This window comes from Chaetodon trifascialis, chromosome 6, assembly GCF_039877785.1.
Source record: "Chaetodon trifascialis isolate fChaTrf1 chromosome 6, fChaTrf1.hap1, whole genome shotgun sequence".
Classification (NCBI taxonomy): domain Eukaryota; kingdom Metazoa; phylum Chordata; class Actinopteri; order Chaetodontiformes; family Chaetodontidae; genus Chaetodon; species Chaetodon trifascialis.
The window spans coordinates 23229165-23250849 of record NC_092061.1 but is presented as its reverse complement, the minus strand read 5'-3'; the positions used below and the strand labels follow the sequence as shown (position 1 = coordinate 23250849).

The following is a 21685-nucleotide window of genomic DNA, read 5'->3' as shown; positions in this document are numbered from 1 at the left end:
AGTTTTCATTCAGGGGTCTGGTCCTGTGTTTGAGTTGTCCCATGAACGATGGAAGCGCGCTCCCGACACTTCAGGTGAATGAGAGGGAAGCAGAGGAGCGGGATACGGTTCACTGTGCGTCGCATTTAAAAGGAACAATCAGAGGAAAATGAGTGGTGTTACGTCGCTTGGGGCGCATGTTTTTGTGACAACATATCTACTCTTCGTGATGGGATGCGTTGCACAGAAAGTAAGTTGACATTTGTTGCCAATAAACTGACAATTCACAAGCTTTACCTCCAGCCCTGTTGAGTGCCGTGCTCACTTGTATGGAGAGAATCAAGCCACGGACTCCCTTCGTAAATCTCGATATTCAGCAATTGTTGGTTTGTCGGCTGACACTCTGACCCCAAGCGATTTGAAGCAAGTTATTTTAAGAAATGTTAGGTGCCGCAATTCATTACGGCATATATCCGAGACACAAAGGAACTCTTGCGTCAGCCACATTTTAAATTTAAATCTGGTTCATCTGTTTCGCCAGCTATTTTGTACGCCCAAAATACAGGGCAACGTTGTGGGCGGTAGCAAGAAGAGGTACGTGTGAATCAATTTTTAAAAGTTGACATTTTAATATTTTTTATACGTTTTGTTAGATAACATGTATGCCGACTGGATCAGAGGACCACTCTGCTTCGAAAACGTCCAAACTAATGTATTACAGTTCATAAAAGTTTGTGAATTAATGGTGGAGCTTCAAATTTGCAATTTTTACAATTGAGTTTTGCGTAGGTTCTGTTTGATAACAAAATAGGACTTACCATTATCTTCTCTCACGCAGCCTGAAACTGCGAAAGTTTGTACAACATTATGCATACATATATCTGTATTACATAAAGAGGTTATCAAAATGGTCTTGTTGTCAGCTTGTGATTTGACACCGTTGTCTGTCCATAACATTTAGCAAATACATTCGCCTCATGAACCTGTAAACTACTGTAAATTAACCGAAATGTCCTTTTGAAAGTGTGGTTTGCATTTGGAAAACAAGTTTCGTTGTTTTTATTATAAAAACATCCCATGTGGTTATCTGACAATCCAAAACAGTCAAATCCAGGGGAAAAAACCCTGTGGTGTTCGCCATAGCCAGACTGTTTTAATCACCTTACATCATGCTGACTTACTCTCGTCCACCTTTTCCATTCACGGCAAAATGCTGAAAGGTTTTGGCTACATTTAAAAAAAAATTCCAAACTTCGTGTCACATTATATCCTGTGGGGCTTTCAAAGGGATGTTTTGACGGCACAGGCATGTTTTGATGTAACTGCACTTCACAGAGTTGGAGAATGGCATGCGGAGTCCAAACTGCTGAAATGAGAACCACATTGAGAGCATGTAAACCTTATGTTGTATTTTTCATTCTCATTGAGCCGAATTCCCAAGCTTTGCCTCTGACATGCGAGGGGTTGCTGATCAAAAGTTGGTGTGTGATAAAACAGGAACGCGAACAGTGGGGAGCTGCTCCCTGGGCATGTTTCTCGTTCAATCAGGCAGTCGTGTTGGACATGTTTTAGCTTCTCCTGTGGTAGATAAAGCTCCTGCCAGGTTAGTTAGACTTAGCTGTGTGTGGTTGCTTTAGGGTTGAGGTTTAAAAGTTGTGCTGATGCCATGACCCGAGGTGTCACTGTGGTTTAGTTTATATGGATACCTGCACAATCAGAATATTTGCACGTGACAGAGGATGACAGGACTTGTTGGTGTCAGCCACCTGGAACAATCGTGCTTACATAGAATGAGGCAGGGGTGGCGACTTGATGTGTTTCTCAGACCATACACGTACATCCCACCATATTTCATGTACCTCCCTAATTTTGGAGTCATTGAGGTGAAACGTCCACACTGTAAAGTGCATCACCCACTTAGTCTTCCGGTCCCATGTTCCTCTATTTTTGATTTATGTGTGATGAAAATGTCCTCATGTGGGACGGTGGCTGGTGTTCAAACATAGAAGGATTACCCTTGACACATATCTCCTCTAGGACACCATGACCACATTGTCGGCCAGCAGCTTCCACCTGTCAAGAATCGTCCTCTTCTGCTGATGGACAATGGCGGCTCAGCAGCACAGTTCTTAGAACTAGACAACAAAAGCCCTTGGTATATTGAATTGTCAGCGTCTCCAGCTTTAGTTCTTGTGTGCATAGGGTGCTCACTATCTTTGCAATTATCTGCCTGAGGGGGCACGGTAAATGATGTCTTTGTTCTCAACTCCCCATTTGTATTAAGTTGATTTTTGGAACAGCATAAACAAGCTTGGAATTTATTCTATCCCCCTAGACAAAAATGGGAGGCATCCAAGTCTGTCTGTCCACAATTCAACGACGAGGGAGAGTGCATTTGATCTTTGTTTTGTAGCTCTACTCTGTCTTTCAGAAGGTTTTATTTGTAGTGGAAAGAAGGGACGCTCTCTAATTTAATTGAGTTGTGGGACCCCAGCGAACAGTGAATTCACTTATTCCTCCCATGAACTATCTGACAACAGATAGGCTCGGCCTGTCAGCAGATAAACATGTCACGGTGTGTCGGTGAACTGCAGTGGGGCTTTATGGGAGATGGGCTGAATAGGCCAGGAGCAGAGATGGAGTGATGAGCAGAAAGTCAGATGGAGAGAATGAAAGCCTTCTTGTTTCAGATGCAGTGCTGTCGGTTATTCATTTTCAGTACTGTCTGTGGTAGCATCATCAAAGCTATAAGATGTTACAGTTGCTTATACTAGAGGTTTTCAGATGGCCTCCTTACCTTAGAAAGGCCAAACCACTCTGAGATAATGGCAGGTTAAACATTTTAGCTTGCAAAACAAAAGCTGCAGTAGTTGCATTTGATATGAACTGCCTGTTTTGTTTTTTCACTTAAAAAGGTGTGAAAGCACTGCACCAGGGATGTCATGTTGTTTTTCTTGGCCTTGATTTTAATCCTTTTAATATTGGGTATCTGCTTATGCAGAGTCCGGTACAATACTTTTACTTACCAAATTGTTGATTAAATATGTAGCTTTGAAATAATTTTTCATGAGCTGCCTGATCCAAATACTGAAGGCCGTGAGTCTAAACTCTAAAGTTTATGGGCTTAGATCACTGATGTCTGGAGAATGGGACTCCTGAGATTGACTGAAGTGATTAGAAGAGACGATGTACGATGTTACAGAATCACTCCACTCGCAGTTGTACAGTGGTGCTACAGAGCGAAGCTTCTTTTATCTCATAAGCAGTCTTTGGCTGAGCACAGACACTAGTCTGTTTAGAGCAAACAGACCTGACAACAGACAAGTTTCCTTTTGGCTCCAGGTTGAGCCACATTTGTTTCAGCATTACATTCAGAGCTCAGCATCCGAGTTGCTAAAGAAATAAATAGCAGGCGTCTTTGAAAAACCCAGTTGAACAAAACTTAACACTGTTCTGTAGGTATTTCCTGAATCCTCAGAGTCGCTTTGAACCATCTGGGTGAAAAATACATTCCATCTGCTGCATAATAAGACAGGTTTTTGCCCCCAAGTAGTGACTCTGTTTTCGTACCCAAACAAAGCAGAGAGAAAGAAATATGTCATTTCCGGCTTCCTGCATAGGAAAGAGTCGCAACTTGAGAAACGGGATAAAAATCTTTCTTGTCATGTAGCGGAGGGAATATTTTTCATCCAGATGGTTAGCAGAGTCTTTGCGGATTCTCGAAATACCTTCGGAACTGCAGTAAGTTTTGTTAAACAACCTTCAGAGTTTTTTACAGCTTGCCTGCTGTTTATTCTTTGGAAAATCGGACGCTTTGCTCTGTGACTCCAATGTAAGGCGAATAGATGAGAGGCACATACTGAGGCCAAGTCGACTCGTCACAACAGCTAAGGTGGACATTAATGTAAATAACGTATATGAGGATGGAAATTATATACGTCTCTGAAGAGATAAATCACTACATTTGGAGCAGAGGGCTGGTCAGGGTCTATTATAGCAAAAAGCTTTGTCAGATTTGACTATAATTGTCAAAAAACATACTGTAGATCAGCGTTGCCGGAGATGATATTCAAAAAATCAGCTTGTCTGGCAGATTTGATGCTGCGGTTGCACTTGGAAACATTGTGCGTCCATTTAGACTCTGATTGATTGCAGCTTAATGTTGTCAGTATAGTGTAGCTCAGCCTCAACGATTGGGCTCTCTGCTGACGTGCTGCCGAAAGACTAATTATCATGGATGTATTCACTGGATCGCATTCCAAAATCTGGAAAAGATTTCTCCAAACTGGTTAAAACCATTGTGGAGATAAGGTTCACCACAGGGCTCCACAGGTTTAACAGCTACCACAGCAGCAGCAGCAGCAGCAGCAGCAGCAGCAGCAGCAGCAGCAGCAGCAGCAGCAGCAGCAGCTCTTTTTAGAAGAAATATGTTAATAGATTTTACACCGCAAACATGGAAGAGAGAGCCTGCATCTGCCTGTCCTCTCTTTCACCCAGTCACATATCTGTGCGAGGTCGAGGACCACAGCGGTAATAATTTCCAGCGTTCCACTTTTCCGTGAATGCCCCATGATGGCTCTACAAATAAAATGTTGATCAAACATGCATGGGCTCAAAGAGGCCTTTCATAAGTCACTCATGATGCGCACGGTGGTGAAAATGTGCTGAGCCAGCGCTGCAGTGGCCAGTGCGGGCCACCCTAGAAATGCCTGGGCTTAATCAGGCCTCCACACCAGTTGTTTGTAAACTCACCCTAGCTTGAACCAGAGCCACTGACATGAGTCCACCAGGAGAGGCATTGACATCACAGGGGAGATATGTGATAAATCCTGGGCTCGAGTATCAGCGCTTTCCACAGCTGTGCAGAATGACTTCAAGGATCTTCTTTTCTATCTGTGTTTTTGGAGGGAGCTGCACAAAAATGGGGCATCCTGCTGACATTGAGATGCAGCTGCTGACACGGTTGTCTAAAATCTTAAAAATCCCATTCTAACTCCTTTAGCTGCGTGCATCTGTTTATGATTGGTATCATACAGGAAACCAGTGTTTTTTCAAAAGAGGAACAGTTCCTAACATTTTCTGTGTTCTGTTTGCCCTGCGAGCCCTGTGCTCTTGTGTCGGTGTGTGCTGCGTCACTGTATGAAAAGTCTGTACCTTTCCAACTCGAGAAATGTGTTGCACTTTGAGAATAAGTGCTTTTTATTCTAATTCAATTAGTGGCACTCCTAATCTCAACACAGTCTAATAGCTCCAGCTTTGTTTGATTTGTGCTTTTAAGATTAGTCTCATCCCCATCGTTCATTTTACGGCATGAATTCCGAACAGGTTCTATTTAAGTGATCGCTTCTTAAGTCTCTTCTAATATGTATTAACTGACAAAGTGAATATGTCGCTGCATTACATTCTTGACTATATTTCTCTTCATATTTTTTCCTCCTCAGGTCTTTATCACTCACATCTTAAACCCTGTCCAATTAATTCACCCAATTAATGGATATTTAACCAGAGCAGGCAAACTATTGGTCGACAAAGTTGCACTATATTGATATTGGTTCAGACCTGAGAAATTGAGTGTGATTGTAAAGCATCCTGATTGGACTGCTGCTGCTGCTGCTGCTGCTGCTGCTGCTGCTCAAGCGCTAGCCTGTGAAGCAGTGTCACTTTTCTCCTCCAGTAAACAGGGCTGGTGAGGATTCCTGCCCCCTTTTGAGGGGCCCACCTGCCTGTTTATGAGCCAGTCCGGGGCTGTTTGTGCATGAGAGGCAGAGAGAGAGAGAGAGTGTGTGTGTGTGTGTGTGTGTGTGTGTGTGTGCGTGTGTGTGTGTGAACAGTACTTCAGCAGAAGCCAGCTCGTGTTGCAGTTTTCACAGCGGTGTCGTCAGCCTGGGTGGTTTAAAAAAATCCCATGTTACAGCCAACAGTTAGGTCAGACTGCAGACTTCTGTTTTGTCAAGTAAAGGTGAACTGACAAGTGGTGTTCTTTGGCTTGTTCAGCGTTATACTACAAAGAGAGGTGCAAAATGAGTTGTTTTTTATATCAAATGCAAGCTGGGATAATAATTCTTCAGTTTTTCTTTTGGTCCCTGAACTTTAATTTATTGCTCAGAGGAGTAATCTTTGTGACCACGTGCCCAAATCACATAGAATGCAACCATTGTAGAACAATAACATTCTGATTAAAACAATTTTTATTAGTTTTAAATAATATTTAAGTGACATTTCTAAATAATACTCGAATATAATAGTACTACATAAACAAACTAGCATCAGTCAGTGGATTTAAAGTAACCCCTGTGGTAATTAGCCACACATATGGGCCCCATCAGTTATCTTTAAAAAAAAAAAAAAAAAAACCTGTACTGACGTAAAGTGAATGCGGTAGAACAATACTGTTTGTGAGGGGCCTCTCAGTAATGACAGCAGCTGGTCTGATGTTTCACTGAACAAGTCATTTCAGACAGTTATGTGCTCAGTTGATCTACTTCTGTCCAGGGAAGCCCCTGTCAGTGGCACAACTGGGGCGCAATGACCAGCCGACTCTTATGTAAACTTTCAGCTTGCCTTGTACTTATTAGCATCACTTCATTAAAATATTATCTGCCCTCCCCGTTTGTGGAGTGGCTCACTGAAATGGCACTGCAGCCCATTGTTCTGCCATGAGAAAAGGCATCCTTGAATAATTAGCGGCCTGCCAGTGGAGCGGCCTGTGATGTAACAGAACTGAGATGTTTGGCATTATAAGAATGTCCCATTTCCATTCGACACTGTGGCACTTTGGGGCCCTTTCATGTGTAGTCTAGCATGCACATCCCTGGGTGCTGGGGACCCCCCGGCCGCCTCGTCCTCATGAGAGGGATGACACAGTCTCTGTCCATGACACAGTTCACATTTCATATCACACAAGAGACTATTGATTTACAGATGAGTGTTATTTGCAACACCTCTTTTCTTACCATTTAAGCTTTCATTGATTTATTTAGTGCCAGGTGCAACAAGTATTTATGGGAGGTTGAGAAAAGGCTAGCAATATGGCAAACATAAGTTCTCTCACCACTGATCATTTTTGCTCCAGAAGGGGACACGCTGTCCCTCTCTTCCCCCTGTTATGCCCCCATATTGTCAAGTGGTTCCCCTCATTGCGCAACCTCGCTGCAAACACTGCAAACCCCAAATCGGCTTAGTCTCTGTAACCTCAGCAGGAATGGCATTTGGCCCGTTCAAATGTCATCTGTGTAATTCTTTGCTGCAGCACATTAATTTCTTGTAAGTGTGTAGGCAGTGCAAATGTAGTTTGTCATGCGCTAGTGTAATTGCTTCCAAATGGCATTCAGGGACATAATCATCAAAATGCAGCTGTCATACTGATAATATTTCCATCAGAGTTGTGATAGCTTGAAAATAGATAAAAAAAATAGCAGTTTTAAGAAGTGTGAAGTATCAAAGAGAGAGCAAACATTTCACTCACTTGTCAGAGACAGTTCAGTGTCTTTGGCAACAGTTACTGTTTGTAAATGTACCGCATGCACTGCAGTGAGCTGGTTCATTTGGTTCACATTTTTGGTCAGCTGCATGCTTTCACGTTGCATTTCTTGGAAATGCAAAGGGGCTGACTGGCAAACATGTCGTACGCCTGTGTCATTGTTCACTGAAACTTCGCCCCATTTGCGACCTCAGCACTCCGCGTGTTACTCTGTGATTTGGTCCCACGCAGAAGCGTTCCGTATGCAAACATTTGGAGGAAGATTAAAATGCTGTTTTCTAAGCAGCTTGTTGTACCCTCGGAGGTATTCTCGCAATCCAACAGATCGCTGTCTGCCTGGAAAGATTAAATGTTTGCCTGAGACGCAAACAAAATTATAAAGCAATATTCTGGGAAAAAAGTGGCCACCTGCAAGATGCCGAAAATAGCCGAAAAGACGCAATGCATTGCTGGATAACTTGAAAAGAAATGCATGTTTTTACATTCCCCTTTTTCCTCTACATAGCCTTCCCTGTGCTGTGTGACTGAATGTCAGAGTACCATAAGGAGTGCTGAACTCATAACATTTAAAGAGGTGTAGAGAGAGTATGACAAGTTCAGCTGTGGACCTTTTGCTTATTAAACTTTCACTGTATATCATGGTCGAGGGCAGATGATGACACACACACACACACACACACACACACACACACACACACACACACACACACACACACACACACACACACACACACACACACACACATATTTTCTAGAGTTCCATAGATCATGCTGCCCTCCTTTGCCCTCTCTGACCTTCCATGTGTCTGTCATATGCTGTGGGCTGGCTGGGAGACTGTCAGCTGTATCAACTGTGGAGACAGCTTTTGGTTTGATCCTGATGACTGCAGGGCCAAGTGAGTGGTCCTGTCTTCCAGTCATGATTGAAAATTACAAGTAGATTTTGCTATTTAAAATATACTGACTGAGGAATGCCTGTGATAAATGCCTTCAGATGGGGATAGATGGTCCATGGAGAAATCAAAGCGCTGTCTGGCTCCAGAGACGTTAGCTTTCCTTGTGTCCCTGTTGCCCTCTTCCCCCCCTCCCATCTAAACTGCATTCTCAAAGTGATCTCTTGTGCTTTTAGCCCAGTCCAGAGCACAAATGCTGCCTGCGGGTGTTGGTTTGTTACCTGTCTGGCATGGGGGTCTACCAGTCTGGGTCATTCCCACAGTCCAGAACTGAGGCCAACAGGAAAGCTCATAAACACACAGGCCCCCTACAAAGGTCTGGTCCTCAACTCTCTGGCCCAGCCACACATCTGCCTCTGCTTAGGCCCCAGGTCCCCCTTACATCCCCACACACCTGGGAAGAATTACAGCCAGCATGTCTGAAGAAATACCCTCCCCAGGGTTACCCAAGCAGGCAAAACACAGGCTTTGATATAAAGGCAGAACAGCAGGGTTGAATAGTTCAGTTTCAAGCTGGTTTGTGTCTGTGAGTAATCAGACACAAGTCGAGTGTATTATTTGCTGATCGGTACCTTTGTTGTTGGTGCCTTTGACATAGAGAACTTAATCGCTTAGTGGCCATTATCTGAATACATGACTCATCTCAGAATTTAGGCAGAGTGTAATATAATACTGGTCAGCACATTTAAATATAATGCCGAAGAATGACATGAATGCTAGTATGGGTGGCACCAGTGGAATCAAAAGCTCTAACCTTGGCAGTATTTGTTCTGAGCTCTACCTGCAGAGCTCTATGAGGCATGTTAATTGTCACTCTGAGGGGGTGTGGGTAAGTGCCTGTAATGAACATTTAAAATGTTTGGCTATAGTGCCGTGAAAGCAGGTTTTAAATCATGACGTGGCTAACTTACTATTCATATTGCAGGTATACTTTGACTGTGGTGCCAAGGTGGATGTGGTGGATGTCCAAGGCCTCATTCTGTCCCCTGGCTTCCCCTACAACTACTCCTCTGGGACGCACTGCGTCTGGCAGTTCTTTGTGCCTGTTGATTACCAGCTCATACTGGAGATATTTGACTTTGATGTGTTTGAAAGCCATGACTCTGCTGCACAGTACTCTGCTGTCTCTAATTTTGAAGAGGAAGAGGCAGACGAAGAGGTGACTTTCACTCCTGGCAGCTTAGCGGCAGGTGAAACTTCATCAGATGCTAAAGATCCCATGCCTCAGAGTATAGGGGATGTCACAAAGACCCAGCAGTCCTCCCAGGATGCTCAGGTCAAGCAAGTAGTCATCCAGGAACAGTCCACAAAGATGGAGATTGCCAAAGTCTCAAATTCTGCCAAACGATCTGCAGATGCCTCCTCTGGCCTATCTTCGCCACCTCCTCCTCCTTCTCTTCTCCTCTTACCTGGGGCTGTGCCCCCAGGAGACAAGGCTGTCAACTCTGCCTCCTCGTCTCACCTCCGGGGAGACCTCAGCCCCAGTTCTAACCCAAGCACAGTTGTGGAGGAGACCACCCTTGCCACGCCACACTACACTGACACTCCAGCTGTGAGCCCTGAAACCCAGCACTCGATGCTTGACGCCTGCCCCCACGATGTCCTCTACATCTCAGACCTCATCACCTTCTCCTCCAGGTTCTGTGGGTCCAACCGGCCTCCCAGTAGTCAGCTGGTTTTCGGCTCCAGCCAGGAGATGGTGGAGGTCATCATGGAGCTCATCACCACCACCCACTGGGGCCGCGGCTTTGCTCTTCTCTTCCACTACCACAATTTGACTGAACCAGGGGGGGACCGCCGTGTCTCTGCTCCCACAGCCAGCAAGTTGGACTCTCTGCTGGCTGCTGTGAGTGGAGCTGCCTTCTTCGCTATGATACTCACAAGTGCCCTCTGCATCGTTTTCAGGTAACAGCAGTAGAGTATTTTAATTAGGAAAGCAAAGACGATACAAATATAATGCAAACCAAATAGATTAGGATTAATGCAACCAAGGTAGCAATGAATTGCAACAACACTGTAGTTTCTGCATTAAATTATGGTTGTTACCTGGGCTGGTGTCAGTCACACTTAGTGCTGAAATGATTAGTTCACAATCAATCCATTTAATCATTTCAAGATATTATAAAATCAATGACATTTTTGATGTGCTTTGACTCAGGTTTTGGCTTTGTTATGATGGAGTTGGCATTTTTTTGATGTTTTAATAACAGAGAGAGAGAGAGGCTTTTGGTTTCGTTTGTCCTGCCATCTATTAGATGGGTTGCCATGAAATTCGACACAGGTATTCAAAGGCCTCAGAGGATGGATCCTAATGAGACTGGTTATTCCCTGATCTGTCATGTACTCCAGCAGCTCAAATATTTCCATTCACTAGTGAAATATCTCAACATCTACTTGATGATCTGACACATTTTGTACAGTCGTTGGTTCATTTTCTAGTTTTCTCAGATAAAACCTTCTTATTCTTGTTTTTTGCTTTGTTTTTGAAACATAAACCCTCAAAGGTCCTCAGTTGATATTCTCCCGAGAAAAATCTTATCTTTGATTTCTCCCGTGCATGAAAATGGGCTGGTCTAACAGTAAATGCACACACGCTCGCACACACACAGTCACCACTTTGTTATGTTGACTCAGCTGGAAGCCTCAGTCCCTGATGTGGTGACCCTTGGAGATTAGTTGGGTTTGGCTGCAACTGTGCGGTTTCCTTGATGTGGAGCATTCTCACCATAGACAGCAGGGCATTCAAGGTACAGCACCTGGCATCCATTCCAGCACACAAAAACACAGAGGCTGCATGAAAGTGAATGGGCGGAGAAGTAGGGGGAAAAAGGGATAGCAAGGAGAATTAAAACTCAACGTGAGTTTGGTACCAATGGCATTGTCAGACAATCAAAAGGTGTAATTTACAAGCTGTTGTCCATCTCAGGGGACAATTAACACAGACCGACGGGTTAAGTGTGGAGGTTTGTAATACTATCTGTTCTGTCAAGGTGATTGTTTTACCCCACTGGTTAAGTTAAATTCAACATCCAGGAAGGTTTAGATTTGCGTCAGCCTCAGTATTCAGCTTGCTGTGAGAAACACCCCTGTTTAATATGTGTTAATTTCAAATGCAGCTCAGTGTCTCCAACTCATCTGTTAGGCACAATAACTCCACAGGTTCTCACTGTTAATGGTAGGGAAATTGGAAACACGTTTTCAATAAAATGTAAGTGTAATTACCAAGAACAACAACATGAGTCATTCAGAAGCCAGGAAATGCATTACCATGAAATGTCAGGCTCATGAGCAGCCTCAGTAGCTGTTTTTTCTTCTTCTTCTCAGTCTGTTGTTCCCTATTAATTTAAATGAGTTCACAGAAATCATTGGAAAGCAACTAGCCTGGCGAGCTAGGCGAGATCTTGCTAGTTTAAAGCAGCAGTGAGATTAACTCCCAAGGTCCCCTCTGGTCAGAAAACAGCCGAAGGTGGATGAGAGTCACAGCAGGGGTTGCCCTCAGTTGACCGGTGGCTGGTAATGAACCCGTTCAGCTGTAAGAGTAATTTTTAATAAGAGGGTACTTGCTCAAGTGTTTCTGCATGCTTCATTGGTTCATCTGGACAGAACAGGACAGAAAAGCATGGTATAAATAGGTAAATTTTGGTAGTAATTTTCTAATTTGTGAAAGAATCTAATATTTCATAGCCACCGGTGTGTCTGCAGAAACAAATACTGGACGCGGCTATCGGCAGTGAAAACTTTACAGCATCCCTACGAGGAAAAAAAAGCAGTACATAGCAGTAACATCTCAGTAACAACCACTATGTGAACTGCTAAAGTTGTGGTATGTGTGAATGCGAGATTGTGGTCCATCTCGCTCCATGATCCAACACCACAATAGAGCGGCTATTGAGGGGGAAATAGCCACGGGTATGTTGGAGCTATTACATATTGAGTGAGGTGGTTGCAATGTCAAAAAGCTCTCGTTTCAGGACAGTTGTATGGGATAGTGTCCATTTTTACATTTCTGGTCAATCTGTGAACACCAGAGGGATTTTTTATTCTTGGGAAAACTGCAGAGAGTGGAAAAAGTAAGGGACATTCATAAAAGCTGGTTTTTGGATATGTCTGTAATTATAAACTGAATTGCTGTGGTACTGTATGTTTTCCAGACCCAAACTGTGTCCAAAAAGAGCCAGCTCCTGTGCATCCAGCAACTCGGAGGTACAGACACCACCTTAAACTCTTTCTTCCCGTTTTTTTCTGCTCCATTGTCCTCTCTACATGTCACTCTCTCTCCTCCCCTACCTGTCATCTTCTCTCTACTGCCTTGTTTGTCAGTCAGACATTCCTCTGAAAACAGAGCTTTATCCGAGATCACTGGACTTTTCTTTTATTATTCGTTACCACTGAAGCCAACATGTCTGCTGCTGTATCACAGCCCCTCCTCTCCCCATGGAGCTGTACCACCTCAGGCTCACATCAGGTTATACAGTTTTGAAACAGTTTGCTCAGCCGGATGATGAAGCAGGAGACATTATTACATTATTTCTTACAGTGATTTTTATGCTTGCTTGCTCTTATTCAGATTCTTCAAAACATTTCCATGATGCTCTCAGAATGAAACATTTTTGCAGGTCTGTGACACCCTAAAGGCTCTGTATCATGAATATTATAGCCTGTTGGCTCTCATCCTTTATTACAATTACAGCTTGCATCACAGCGCTTTTATAACTAATGTTTTAATCAATGTTAAACATGATCAACAATTGTCTGTCCTTTAAGATGATGTATTTAAGAGGGAAACATATCGGCCTTGTGTTGTAAAGTTTTACATATACTGTGGCTCCAGAGAGAGTTGCATGAAAGCTGATATTGTCTGAATAGGCTCAAGTGATATCACTTGAGTCAGCATCAGTAGGGCTGAGGACTGCAGCTTCTCTAAGGTGATGCTTTTCTTTGTCATGCATGACAGTAAACTGAATATCTTTGGGTTTTTGACTGGTGATCAGACAAAACAAGACATTTGAAGACATCACCTTGTGCTGTTTTCTGACAGACAATATGATGAATTAAGAACATTTTCTGCAGACTAATTGATAATGACAATAATCTTTATTTATATTTATTTCAGATACACAGTATGAGTTATTCACAGTGCCGTTGCATTTTTATAATACCGTCTGCAAAAGTAAAGATGTGGTTTTTCAAATCGTATAATCATGAATTCTACAGAATTATACATTTATACAGATAAAATAAGATGTCACATTAGTGTAATTTGACCTGAAAAAAACCCCAAGACTGCTGGGTAGAAATCTTGTTCTGTATGTTCTGTGTGCACTCAGTGTATACGTGAATTTGTGCTGACTGCTGTGCAGTGGATCGGTGCGTCGGTGCACAGCAAGACGCTGCTACAGCTGTCTTTAGGACACCTGTACTCAACATGTTTACCCTGCTGGTATCATGATGAGACACTGTGGATAAGCTGAACGGCGTTGTGCTTGTGTTGTAGGTGCCAGAGGGAGTCCAGAACACCGGGGCTGAAGTCAGCGAGCTGCAGCTGATGGCTGAGAATCAGACCAACCTGGAGGCAATTGCAGAGCAGGACAACAACAATGACAGCCCGCCACACACAGGTTGAGAGGACACACACCCGCACACATGAATGCACTCACAGTGAATAGACTGACATATTGGATTGCTGTTGTTAGCCCCTAAAAAATATAGCGAAAGGCACTGCATTCATGCTGAACATGTTTAATCTCAGTTCTGGTTGGTCTCATTTCCTCCTGCAAACTTCGGTATTGCAGCAAGCCCAAAGCCCACAATTGCACATTACTGTGGATGTCATTCATTTTGATTTATATTTAAACAACGTGTTTAGACTTTTGACTACAATCATTTTAGGAATGATAATAATACCTTCAGGAATATAAATCTGCCATTAATTCATTTCCTGGCAAAGCCGTGATCTGATAAAGTTTTAGTGCGGCCGTCTAAAAGTCAAGGCCTGGAGTTTGAGGAATGTGCTTCAGTTGCTGTGATGTTTTGTGGGAGATGACTTGTCAGTTAAGCAGTATTTTATGGAAGGATATTCTGCTGATGAGTATCTCTAGGTGGTGCTCTTTCTTTGTACGTTCATCAAGCAATTTGCCACTACTGTTTCTGATAGTGGAAAATAGGAAATGTTTCTTGCTTTCCAGGAGTTTTCCTAGCAAAGATTTCTCAAACGCTGAGTATTACAAACTTGCATGAACTGCTTGAATCACTATTGTGTTCTAAATATGTCGTAAGATACTATTCTAAATTGAAACAAACTGTGCATGAGGAGCCCTCTGGGGACTCTGGGTGGGTCTGTAGAGTTTTCAATGGAAAGAAAATTGCATTCGTTTTGGAGCAACACATGGGCTTTATCCTGGAACAATCCGAAGGCTTCTCTCTCTCTCAGTGGGACTGAAACCAGGCGGAGAGATTTGTGGGTTGTGGCATTTAACCCACAAAGCAGCCTGGGAGTAGTTTGAACAACAGGGGGGTACAGTCCCCTTCAGTCATGGTGTAAGGAGTTTACACCAAAATTCACAGCTTATAGACAGTGAAGGACTTGAGATTAGCCTACATGTTTTTTCATTGAACCAGTTAAATTGCAGTACAACATCATGAGCTCCACTGCTTACAGTCCTTACTTAATGAAGCAGGCATCATGAAATCTGCATGGAGAATTGGCATAAATAAAATCTGGGTTTGAATTTACATAATTGCGCTTAAGACCAAAACTCCATAAATAACTGATTTCTCTCTGAGTCCCAACAAGCACTATTACAGTTCAATAACATGTTCAAGTGGCCTTGTTATCAATGTTGGCAGTGTGTTTCGTACTAATATTTGTTTCCCGTCTTTCTGTAGTCAGTGCTGCAGGTGACTTTTCCCAGAATGCAGAGGTGGACCTTTCCTGCAGCGGTTTGACTGAACTCGACCTCGGTGCAGATGAGGTTTTCATTGTGTCTTCAGCCCCTAGTCCAGGCAGGCTTCCCTTCTCCCCTCATGTGGTAAGGCCCATACAGTTACAGATGTTGTCACATCACTTGCTCCAAAGCTGAGTATTCAGGAGTCCTAAAAAGCTACATGCTAGTGGCGTGGCTGTATGGATCACAGTGTCAGTCGGTCGGCCACTTTGGTCCAGACTGAAATATCTCAACAACTATTTCATCAATTTTCCATCAAAGTTGGCACAGACATTCTTGTGCCCTGAAGATAAACTGAAACACAGGGTGAACACTCTCCATATAGTGCTCTCATTAGGTGAAAATATGCTGGCTTTGTTCATGCACCAGGGTCCCTAAAATGACATCATCGCACCTCTTGATTTGAATGTGTGGGCTTCACAGTCAGCCAGTTTTAAATGCTTCTAGAGGACACCTTAGAAATCTACATTCGACTGAATATTTTTCCAGCAGAATCAAATTGTTTCCAGAATATTTAGCCTTCATTTCATCACAATACATTTGTGTACTTCATTTGTGACAGGGACTGTAAAATGGTGATGAAGTATGTGCACGAGTAGATATGAGATTACAATGAATTGGTCAGTGTTGAGGAGCTGATTAGCAGAGCGTGCAGCCATGCTTGGTCTATGGCTTTCTTCTAACACTCATAGACTCCTTGCTTCTCCACAGAATGCTTTGTTTGTATGCCCCCTGGCATTTTGGCATATACAGCGACAGTGCGTTGAGCATAAATGCCTGTGTGCGCCCTTGAACCTCATGCGCCGTACTACGTTGTCTCGCGTGAGCATTTTGTAAAAGCCTCCTGAGGACACAATTGAGGACTGCCCACGCCTATTCAATTGTGAAAGGTTCTGAAGATTTTGAAAGGCCAATGTGGAAACTAACACTCAGCTGACCACCAGTGGTGTAATTTCATCACTTAATGGCCAGGAGTATGCTTTCATCACCCAGTGACCACTGGTATAAATCAGTCGGAGACAGACTTTGGCATTTAAAGGACAGAAAGTTCTATCTGAATGTAGCGATACAGAGGACAGTGAAATTGTCAACTTAAACTCCCAGGCCAAACTCTCAGTGGGTGATCTCCTCGCTTTGGGGAAATGATCCCTGAACCAATGAATATCAGAGGTGACAGGGCATTCAGTGCTTTGAATTGACCCAGTGTTCTTAATAAGGCTGACACCATTATTGGCATATGCATGATACAATCAAAAACTATGAAAACTATGAGGACATAAATGGGAAATGAGGATAATTGAAAAGATGGGTGGCGCGTTGAGGAAGAAGCAATGGTTCGACCAAGCATTTTTTTCCTCTGCTCTCTTTTGTATTTTCTTGGAATAAGAGTTGGCATAAAACAGCTCTGGCAGCTTTTTGAAGGACTGGCAAGCTTTTCTGCAGCCTAGGCTAATGGAGTATTATGTACAGAGCCAGATTCCCAGCTCCAATTGTGTGTGTGTGTTTGTGTGTGTGTGTGTGTGTGTGTGTGTGTGTGTGTGTGTCATGCATGCTTTGGCACACAGTGTGTGGTCTGTCTGTGTGTGTCCTCGATGCAGACGTCCATGTAAATAATGTTTGAGAAATGTTGCCTGGGCTAACAGCGGCGAAGGTCACTGAAAAATACCAAATCCATCTTCTCAGTGTCCTTGCCAGGTGAACTTCCAGGTTAGCGTGCTTTTTTCATGCCAAACACCCGCAAATATGTGCATGTGCATGAAGCCATGAAACTCCGCTTGATAACATTTTGTTGCAAAGCTTCAATTTTGTTGCAATAAAGCAATGAGAAGACTTAAAACCTTTCTTGCTGTAGACGGAAGATGAGATAAAGGCAGAGAAGTCTGGATCAAAATGCTCTCGTACATTCTTTGCTGGACAAAATTCAACAGCCTTAATTCAGCTGTTTGTTTGTTTTTTTCTGGGGCAAATGTCAAGCTTCTGCTGGCACCCCTAAAGGCTCCCAGACCCCTCGTTCGGAACCACGCTGTGTGAGCGACTGTGTTGGATGTCTGATTTCTCACCTCTTGAGTCAAATCTAATAGTTGCCATTGTGTTTGCGGGGCTTTAGTGACCAAAAGAACATTTTATTTAAACCCCTAGCTAATTCTTGTCTAGACAAAGCTAGCTGCTGGTGACTCTGTGTAAAGGATTATCTGGACTGGTTCTCTGTCTGATGGTTGCAACTCCTAAAACCTTCCCCCTCCCCTGATCAACAGCAGCTGACTGATCAGGAAGGATAACGTTGCCTTTGCACATCTAACCTTTTGATTGCCTCTCTTGGTTGCTCAAGCAAATACTCAAATACAGGTTGCTCAGTACAGTAAAGTGTCCTCTCAAAATCGTCATTTGCTTGGGCCTGTAATGCACAGTTCAGACAGGAAGAGTTGTGCATACACAGCAACACTAATGCACCTGAAATCATTCCAAAGCCCCATGCTGTTCTCTTGACAGCTTTAATATCCTTAATAAATAATGACTGAGATTGGTACATGAGCCACACGTGCTTAGCTGGCTGACTGTGTGACTGAGCGGGCCAAGCTAATCAGCACAGTTCCGTCTTGTTAATCCATTCATGTAGTACACAACACAATCTGCAGGGAGAAGTTCAGGTGTGAGCAGGAAATGCAGCAGGCCCAACCAGCAGACTGGCAGCCAGTCATTCCTAACATCCCAAGCCTAAGTACTGTGATCTTGCGTGCAGTGATACTGTTATTAGAGTGGTGATTCTGGTTGAGAGCAATTATTCTATCTATCTATCTATCTATCTATCTATCTATCTATCTATCTATCTATCTATCTATCTATCTATCTATCTATCTATCTATCTATCTATCTATCTATCTATCTATCTATCTATCGATAGATATATATAGATATAGATACCAATTTCTTCCATTTCTCACTACTTTTGTCTCTTGGTGTCTGACTTTAATTATGAAATATACAGCTCTAATACCTTTCACCCTGTTGCCTAATAGTGTTATCCATGTGTTTTCATTTACATTAACATTTACAATGAGATAAAGCAGTGCTATTGTTCCTATTTGAGTCCAGTCTATCCATCATTGCTCAATACTAAAGATGCGTGCGGGATTCACTAACAAGCTTGCTGCTCAGTGCAGGTCATCGACCATTGTAGCTGCAGTTGAGTGCTTGAGCATAATGACACCTCTGATATGTGAACTATTTATGTTGTGTGTTCGTCTTCATTCCTGAGTAGTTTGTTTATACGATCTTATAGACAACTGTCTTTTAGCCTTTGTTTTTCAAGGGAAAGTTTTTTTGTTACACATTTGTTTTTTCAGCACTTCCTCGGCTGGTATTCAGAAATGAACACGTTTTCATATCTAGAACCACAGTCTTTGCTCCTGGACCCTGAGCAGCTGTGGATCATATACATCACAGACAAAATGATCATTTTTCAGGCAGCTCTTAATATAACCTCCCCAGACAGCTGAAGACTCCCAGTATGGCTCCCAATAGACATGCTATGCCACTTTAAAGCCCTCTGTTGGTGCCCTCTGCAGACAGGCCCAGTTTACACATTTTAATTCATACATTCGTGCATTCTGTGTCTCCTAGCAGCGGGAGAGGTTTCTGCGGCACAGTGACACTGGTCCCAGCCCTGCAGGTGACTGGCCCTCACCAGACTCGACCACCTCACCTGGTGGCATCCGGTCCACCAAGGACAGCAGCGGTGCCAGACCGAGAGCGTGGAGCGTACGCACCTTCCAGGACTTCCTCCCTCCGCTGCCGCAGCTGCACAAGAAATGGTGCAGCTGGAACTCCACCAGTCCCTTCACCAAGCTGGTGGACAGCGTCAGTACTAGAACCTTTGATGTTTTCACACCCAGGTGTGAGGTTGATGAGGAGAGTTGGATGCTCACAGTCAGTCGGATCAGTTTCATTTGTTTGCTATATAAATGATCTTGTCTGTAGGAACTGTCTTGATAAGGTGTTCTTCTTGACTTAAAGGGTCAGTTCACCAAAAATCCAAAAACTTCTCACTGAATTCCTTTGGTATTTAACTGTGTAGTTTTGACATAATCAACAAACAGACTGTAGACACTTTGATGATTTTGTCAATATTATAGTATCTGTATGTCTAGATACCACCAGAAGTAAGTACCTATGGTGAACTGACCCTTTAGGAAGATTCTTATGAGATTAAATTTAATGTGAATTGAAAGATTATTCTACCATGTTTTAAGACTAGTAGGAATCAAAGCACTTTATTTTAATCATTAAAACTTGTCTCGTCATATTCAGCTGGGGTATTTTCTTATTGTAGACTAGTGCTGCGGTCACACAGACCTGTTTTCACTGCAGACAGTTTTGCTCAGGTGTCATTTGTAACATTAAAAATGACTGCCTTCTATTTAGGTGTTACAGGATCCTGTTACGGTCACTGTGACTCTTGAATGGAATGGACTCATCTTTAGTGTGATCAGTTACACCAAGGCATTTCCTTCCGTGTTTAGTCTAAATGTATGAAAAGGTTTGGGGGGGTCTACAGACAGTCTCATATCATTCCAGGCTCCATCCAGTTTGGTAGCTGACTGCAGAGGGGGCGACAGCAGGAAGGTCTTCTCTGACGTTCATCTGGAGGCCAAGGCGGACAGCAGCACCATCTCTGACTCATCCATCAGCAATGCCTCCTACCCCCTTACACAGGCTGCCCAGAGGCAGCGGCGTCTCAACTCAACCAGCAACCTGCGGCGCTCACGCTTCACAGGGCCTTGCTTTGGCCTGCTTGCTGGAACAGCAGACCCAGCGAAGGCTTGTGGGGTACCTCATGCCCAGGGTTCTCCCTCAGAACCCACCCCTGGCTCTTCTTCCTCCACCCAGTGTCAGATTGAGAGTGGCCAGGCCGGAAAGAGGCGCGAGTTCCCAGGCGAGGGTGATCACATCAGCGTGCCGGTGTTCGCCATCTCTGAGGAGGAGGACCGGCAGCCTCTGGTCTCAGCTGAGCACCTGGACCAGACCTCTGCCTCTGCCGTGCTGAATGGATTAGTTAGGGGGACATATGAGGGGAAGGGGCCTGTCCTTGGAAGCACCAGCGTCAGCCCCCAGAGCCAGAGGGCCAGGCCAGAGTGGAGGCCGTGGGGGAGCCAGGTGTCAGGAGGTGTTGGTCCACCCCCCTCCAACGCACTCACCACTATGAGCATGTCAAACACAGTCAGTGACAGCCAGCCGTCTCTCAGTCAGTCCACAGTGCTGTGCAGTGTGACCAACCAGATGTGACCAGACAGGCTTTAAGTTGGAGAAAAGAGCAGGGACTCTGGTGGGCCAGTTATGTATTTCTGCCACTTTGTGGAATATGTAACCTACTTCTTTCATTTCTGAAATCAACTTTTACAAAATGATTACTACATACGTATAATGTAGCCTCCTGCTGGCAAATATATTCTTCTCACTCTAGTTGTTTTCTATTTTTATAAAGTTGTTTGGACAAAGATGTAATAATATGCTGCTTACTATGCCAAGGCACTGACTGCTGTGGTATTATGGGTTTAAAAAAGATGACTGATTGCAAACATGAAGAAAAGAGTGTTTTCTGAGTGAGTACTCATAACCCCCAACTCTTAGGAGCACTTTTAAACCAGATTTAGTAACCAGTTCGATACTATTCAGTGAGTTGTAATACTCCAACCATTGCACTTTGCTTTCAATAGCTCATTCATTGTGGATTTCGCGCTGCCTTGTGCCAGATTTCTGCTTTTCCTGTAATGTGGTTCTCCATGTGGTTATTTCTTAGCACAGGCTAATAAATGCTTACAGTTACTTATTAACCAAAAGTGTTCTGCAGAGCATAGATGGTACATTAATGTTAATGTTGCAACAGTGTATGCATACAGTATGTACTCCTAAGGCTCATACTGGATTATAAAAGGGAAATGAAAATCAAAAACATATAGAGTACTAATATACATGTACGTAGTATAAAAGAGACAATTAGCAATCACAATAGTATTTAAAATGCGTTATGAATTAATGTAAAGTTTTAATAAAGATTATGTCATTCTCATGTTGTGTTCTTGAACTGATGGGGGGGAGATAGGCCTTTACTCTATTTACTTGAACAGTTGAATATGTTGCATCACAGATAATTTGCTACCCTGCAAGCTTATGTGAAGTTGTGTGTCACCAGAATTTAAAAATCTACTCCACATGTTTTTTTAAATCTACACAAATCACCTGCTTTGAATATGTCTGCAGGACACAAGATGTCTTCTGCTTCAATGACAAGTCTGTTCTCAGTATACGTGTGTTTCCACATCATACCTGTG

At 43.4% G+C, this 21685-nt stretch overlaps 1 protein-coding gene across 2 annotated transcripts; it reads left to right on the top strand.

Moving 5' to 3' along the window:
- The first annotated feature begins 67 nt into the window (after window positions 1-67).
- Window positions 68-21422, top strand: LOC139333186 (uncharacterized). Of its 2 annotated transcripts, none has more exons than XM_070965477.1 (7): window positions 68-229; window positions 9338-10317; window positions 12564-12615; window positions 13907-14030; window positions 15298-15440; window positions 18978-19214; window positions 19932-21422. In XM_070965477.1, exons 1-7 carry the CDS (start codon window positions 149-151, stop codon window positions 20637-20639), a joined length of 2325 nt encoding a protein of 774 aa, XP_070821578.1. In that variant the 5' UTR covers window positions 68-148; the 3' UTR covers window positions 20640-21422. The 2 variants fall into 2 exon arrangements, with proteins under 2 accessions (XP_070821578.1, XP_070821576.1); XM_070965475.1 differs by having other exon boundaries at window positions 89-229; window positions 18981-19214.
- The last annotated feature ends 263 nt before the right edge of the window (window positions 21423-21685 follow it).

Coding starts and splice junctions, on each gene's coding strand:
- LOC139333186 (XM_070965477.1), top strand. CDS start 149: ATGAGTGGTGTTACGTCGCTTGGGGCGCATGTTTTTGTGACAACATAT. Junction 230..9,337: donor TGGGATGCGTTGCACAGAAA/GTAAGTTGACAT, acceptor TTCATATTGCAG/GTATACTTTGACTGTGGTGC. Junction 10,318..12,563: donor GCCCTCTGCATCGTTTTCAG/GTAACAGCAGTA, acceptor TATGTTTTCCAG/ACCCAAACTGTGTCCAAAAA.